The sequence below is a fragment of the Borostomias antarcticus genome, assembly GCF_949987555.1.
Source record: "Borostomias antarcticus genome assembly, chromosome: 8".
In the NCBI taxonomy this organism is placed as follows: domain Eukaryota; kingdom Metazoa; phylum Chordata; class Actinopteri; order Stomiiformes; family Stomiidae; genus Borostomias; species Borostomias antarcticus.
The window spans coordinates 17,555,202-17,560,868 of record NC_140241.1 but is presented as its reverse complement, the minus strand read 5'-3'; the positions used below and the strand labels follow the sequence as shown (position 1 = coordinate 17,560,868).

Genomic DNA, 5,667 nt, shown 5'->3' with positions numbered 1-5,667 from the left:
CCATAACTCCTGAACGGTTTGCGCTATCTAAAAAATTTCAACACTTCCTGAAAGCTGAGAAATTGCTCTTTTTTGTACATTAGGGGCATTACGGTAAACCCCACCAGCTCAAATTCCCCAGCAACGCATAGACGGGGTTTCTGTCCAGGGGTTTTTTCGAGCGAGCGACGCGCGAAGCAGAGAACGAGCAGAGTGAGAGAGAACGACATTTGATAGCTTATTTTGTTCAAAATGGAAAGAAGCAGGTCAGGAAGAACAATTAGGCTACCCCAGCGTTTTCTGGAGATGGACACGGATGAGGATGACAGCCAGTTGCCTGAGCTGGGAGAACAACAGGCAACTGCTCCGAGTCTGTTGTCAAGGTAAATGACTGGATACTAGCTGTATTGTGACGGATGAATGCAGCAGATGTGTCTAGCTATATTTAGCCATATCATGTCTCAAATGCTATGTAACCTAACGTTAGGCTAGCCTGTACATACTTTGTATGCATCATGTTTGACGTTTATGAGGTAACTTTTGAGTGTAAGTTGTTTTTTTTGTGGTGACAAGTCAACATTGCTGCTGTGGGCTTCTAGCGCCTATGCGCTAACCGATAGCTAGCTGCATGATTAGAATACCACCTCAACATGTCTTGCACTGTGTGCGTGTGTGAGCGCATGTGTGTGTGTGTGTGTGTGTGTGTGTGTGTGTGTGTGTGTGTGTGTGTGTGTGTGTGTGTGTGTGTGTGTGTGTGTGTGTGAAAGCAGGGATACATCTGTGATTTCTAGCAACTATTAGTTATTTTGACCCTCTACAGTGAATGTAGGCCTAGTTATTGTAAGTAACTTTGGATAAGTGTCTGCTAAATGACTGTAATATAGTAGTAAATGAAAATATGTATGTGTGTGTGTTCAGAATCATAAAAATTAGAGTAGATTTCACTTGTCTATGGTTTTCTCTATTACTTTCAGTGTGGTTTCTGAGGAGGAGGATCCATCCCTCTGTGGTCCCAGCCAGGGTCAGAGCCGGGGGCGTGGGCTCCGTCGTGGGAGAGGGAGAGGTGGTGCTGGCCGTGCTGGCCGTGCTGGCCGTGCTGGAGATGCTGGAGATGCATGTTCAGGATGGAAGACGGAGGCAGATCCAGACGATCGGGTCCCTCAACGTCTGAGGTTCAACCCCAAGCGTACCCCAGGCGTGCAGCCCCCTCTCACTGTGGGGAAGCCAACACCTGATGAGATCTTCTCCAGGTTCTTTGATGCTGAGGTTCTCCAGGCCATGTGTGCTAACACCAACCACTATGCAGCTAAGAGGCTGGAGGCTGGGAATAAGTTCATGTGGATGGATGTCACCCCAAAGGAGATGAGGCGCTACATAGGTCTGCTGCTCTACATGTCTGTGGTCCATCTCCCGAAGATCTCTGACTACTGGCGGCAGAACAATATCTTCAGCGTGCCCTTCCCTGCCACCATCATGCCCCGGGAGCGGTTCCAGGCCATCTCCTCCAACATCAAGATCAGCGACCCAGAAGAGGATGCCGTGAATGACCAGTGTAGGGGCACTGACGACCATGACCTCCTCCAGCGGGTCAGACCTCTTCTGGAGATGCTGAGGATCCGGTGCATGTCTCTGTACCACCCCAGACAGCACATCTCGGTGGATGAGAGGATGGTTCCCACCAAGGCTAGGATCCGGATCAAGCAGTACATGAGGGCCAAGCCAACTAAGTGGGGGCTGAAGTTTTTTGTGCTGGCAGATGCCAACGGCTACACAATTGACTTCAAGCTGTACCAAGGGAAGTCGGCAGAGGCGTCGGGGAAGGGGCTGTCCTTTGATGTGGTGTCACAGCTCGTCAACAAGGACTTCCTCGGGTCTGGGTACATTGTCTACTGTGACAACTTTTACACCTCTCCACAGCTCTTCCGTCATCTGAGCGAGCAGGGTTTCGGGGCCTGTGGCACCTACAGGCAGGGGAGAGTCGGCGTTCCTACCACGCAGGAGAACGCACTGCACAAAAGGTCACCAAGGGGCTCCATCCGGTGGATTAGAGAGGATGACCTTCTGTTTGTGAAGTGGATGGACACAAAGGAGGTCTCCCTGTGCACCACCGTTCACTCTGTCTACAGTGGGGAGACAGTGCTGCGCTGGAGGAAGACAGGTGAGGGATACCAGAGGATCCCTGTCCCCAGACCAACGGTTGTGTCAGAGTACAATAAGTACATGGGCGGCGTCGATACATCCGACCAAATGCTGGGCACCAACTCCGTCCACAGGAAGACCATGAGATGGCCAGTCACCGTCTTCCAGCACTGTGTGGACATCGCTGTGACCAACAGCTACATCCTCTACAGAGAGTTATATCCTGAGCGGAGGCACACGCGTCAGGCCTTCCAGGAGGAGCTCTCTGCCCAGCTCCTCGGAGTTCCCCTCCACAGCACGCCTCTGACCACCCCCAGCCGGGACCACCTTGCTATCCCCATCAGTACTGGACAGCCAAGTTCTATGGCAGCCACTGAAGGGCGACGACGCTGCATCCTGTGCAAGAGGCTGACACCCTGGAAGTGCGAGGCATGCCATCAGGTCCTCTGTCACCAGGTGGACAGGAACTGTTTTAGGGACTATCACAAGGGTGCAGCTGTGTGACTGAGTCCAATCCCCCCCATCCCCCCACCCCACCCCCCCAAAAATGTTTATATTAGTATATAGTTTGTACATAGTTATCATATATAGTTTGTATATAGTTCTCATTTTGGCTCAAACTTTAGTTTGTTTATAGTTTGTACATTGTTCTCATATATAGTTTGTATATAGTTTGTACATAGTTTTCATATATAGTTTGTACATAGTTCTCATATATAGTTTGTACATAGTTCTCATATATAGTTTGTACATAGTTCTCATATAAAGTTTGTACATAGTTCTCATATATAGTTTGTACATAGTTCTCATAAAGTTTGTACATAGTTCTCATATATAGTTTGTACATAGTTCTCATATATAGTTTGTACATAGTTCTCATTTTGGATCGAACCTTTTTGCACTGATGTTTCATTTACATTACATTACAGTCATTTAGCAGACGCTTTTATCCAAAGCGACTAACAATAATTGCATTTAACATAGAAAAAGCCAATGTACTACTACTTGCCAGAACTCACAAGTGCATCTCCTTTCTAAAACAAGTGACTGAGAGCATAATCTAGTGCTGGGCAAAGTGCAAGAATAGCAATCTCAAATGCAATAGGTGCATAAGAGGGAGGATCGTTGTAGTACTTCTTGAAGAGATGAGTTTTGAGCCTGCGACGAAAGATGGGCAGCGACTGCTGTCCTGTTTCATTATTTTCATTGTTCATCATTGTTTCATAATTTTACCTGTAAATCCTGTTTTAAAAAAACAACTTTATTGAAAACTAAAACTTCAAATCCAATTCCGTTTGTGTCATTTTCTTGTTATTACACTGTTATTACACATTGATTATACATACACTAGAGGTGTATTATAGCAAACAACTGCCATATATTGAAAGCTGAAGTCTTCTTGGTAAAATATGCAAAAGAAATTAGTCCTGAAACACGTTCTGCCCCTTTCATAGCCAAAGCAGTAATGCAAATCCAGACCATTGAAATTGTTTGTTTTGTTCCGCTTTCCCCACTTATCACTATAATGGTCATAACTTTTGAACAAAGGATGATATTTCTAATCTGTTTTTTATTCTGAATAGCCCACATAATTGTGCACATCTCATACACTCTAAGTTTAGATCTAGCTTGTTAGTAAAATTGTTAAAAATGCAGTTGTTTGATGAAATATGACAGCCGAAAATGATTTTGGTCAAAATTGCTGTGTGAAATCATATTAGTCATATATAATAATAATATATATTAATAGATATGTTTTATATCATTTGAAAGCCCAAATTCTTACCTTTCATATGGTATATAAAGTTCATATGTGGGACGTAATATGAACACACCACAAACAGGTTTGTATTGGAAATTCATATTCATAATTCATATTCGGAATGTTGGGCACTGGACTTACTGTACTAAAAGGGTTAACAAACAATACAAGACAGAGCCGAAGCTCAAACAGTAAACAACAAACCGAACACGCCCGTGCAGGGACGCAACACAAAGAACGACCAAAGACGACGAACACACGACAAACACACGATGAACACACAGGCCCACGTTTACGACACTCGGCTGACCCCCAGCCCTCTTGGTTGGAAGCTACCCAACCACCCGGGATAAAAGGGGAAAACGTTTCTCCAAGAAACGCGGATTGGAAACACCAATCACTCCCGTAGCTACATCTGTTGGTAATCGTTCTAAAACGAAACATCAACAATCACTTCGAAGCTAGTTGGCAATCGTGCTAACACGAACATCAACAACGGGGCTTAAGCTAGTTGGCAATCGTTCTGAAACGAAACATCAACAATGAGGCTTAAGCTAGTTGGTAATCGTTCTGAAACGAACATCAACAACAACGAGCGCCCTACCCTCGGTAGGAAACACCCAACGGTACAACTCCTGCGACCGGCCAAAGGGAAGCCCGTTCTGTGCCAGCTTTGGCGTATTAACTCAAAACCCGTTCTAAGCTGCAACCGATAAACAACCTTAACTGTACATCAACTGCAGGGGAACAAATTCACGAGACCAAACTCACACTTCTTCTGAACGGCATATACCCTCGTAACGAAACAAGGATGAAGTCAAAGGACAATACAATATATAAATATATCTATTTCTGTTCACAACTCCTTATATGTTACTTAAAAAATACCCACGCCGGGGTTTCTGTTTTCAATAATCTAGACCAACACAATCTGAACCAAAACCAAGGCAAATACCAAGCATAAAAGGATTCGTTTTTCAACGTACCGTGAGTTTAGCCGAGTGGAACCAACGGCGGACTTCTCCGAACCAGTGCAATAGCGCAAAGAGAGAAGCTTTCCAGAGCGGCTACCGCTCCGCACGTCTGCTTCCTTCGGTTCCACTCCAGGCGAACCTCACGGCAGTTGATCCCGTCCCGAGTCGCCAATTGTAGTTGAGAAAAATGAAGTATTTGCCAAAGCCTAGGTTCGCTCAAAAATAGGTTCAGTCAGATTTATTAAGAAAACAATACGATTGCAAACGGACCTCAAAGTAAAACACAGAGTGGTTCACCAACAGAAGTAACATGAGCTCGCCGGGTATCCTCCTAATATCTGCTCAAAGCAAGGATGTGGTGCAACCGATATTTGATTGGCTGAGTTGTCTATACGTCATCGTAAGGTGACGGATATCAAACAGTGGTCGAGGGATGAAAACTCACTTTGAATATGGACAAAGAAAACAAAAGGTCTGAGCCAGGACGGGAAGGACAGAAGGTGTGGCCCTTCTGACTTAAACAAAGAGAGGAGGAAGAGCGAGGTAGAGGAGGTGTTTACAATTACAAAAGAGAGAGAGAAACAAAAGGTTGAGGTGTTTACAATAGCAAAAGGCAGGGGACTGGATGAATAGGTATTGAAAGAAAAGATATGAATCTGAATAGTCTTGAGACTAGGTGTAAAATTCCATGACAATACGTCAACAGGGACAATGCAAATATGAGGAAAAGTGTAATTAAATCAGAAAAAACAAAAACAGTTTATGTCGGAGGTGGCCAAAAGTACACAATCTTACTGAACTGAACTCCAACAC

At 44.9% G+C, this 5,667-nt stretch overlaps 1 protein-coding gene across 1 annotated transcript; it reads left to right on the top strand.

Annotated features, from left to right (window-relative positions):
• Positions 1-285: 285 nt before the first annotated feature.
• Positions 286-2,622, top strand: LOC311312530 (piggyBac transposable element-derived protein 4-like; the record flags this gene model as incomplete). Its single annotated transcript, XM_084442491.1, has 3 exons — positions 286-349; positions 954-1,096; positions 1,183-2,622. The coding sequence occupies 3 exons, from the start codon at positions 286-288 to the stop codon at positions 2,620-2,622; spliced, it is 1,647 nt and encodes a 548-aa protein (XP_084298617.1).
• Between the last annotated feature and the right edge of the window lie 3,045 nt (positions 2,623-5,667).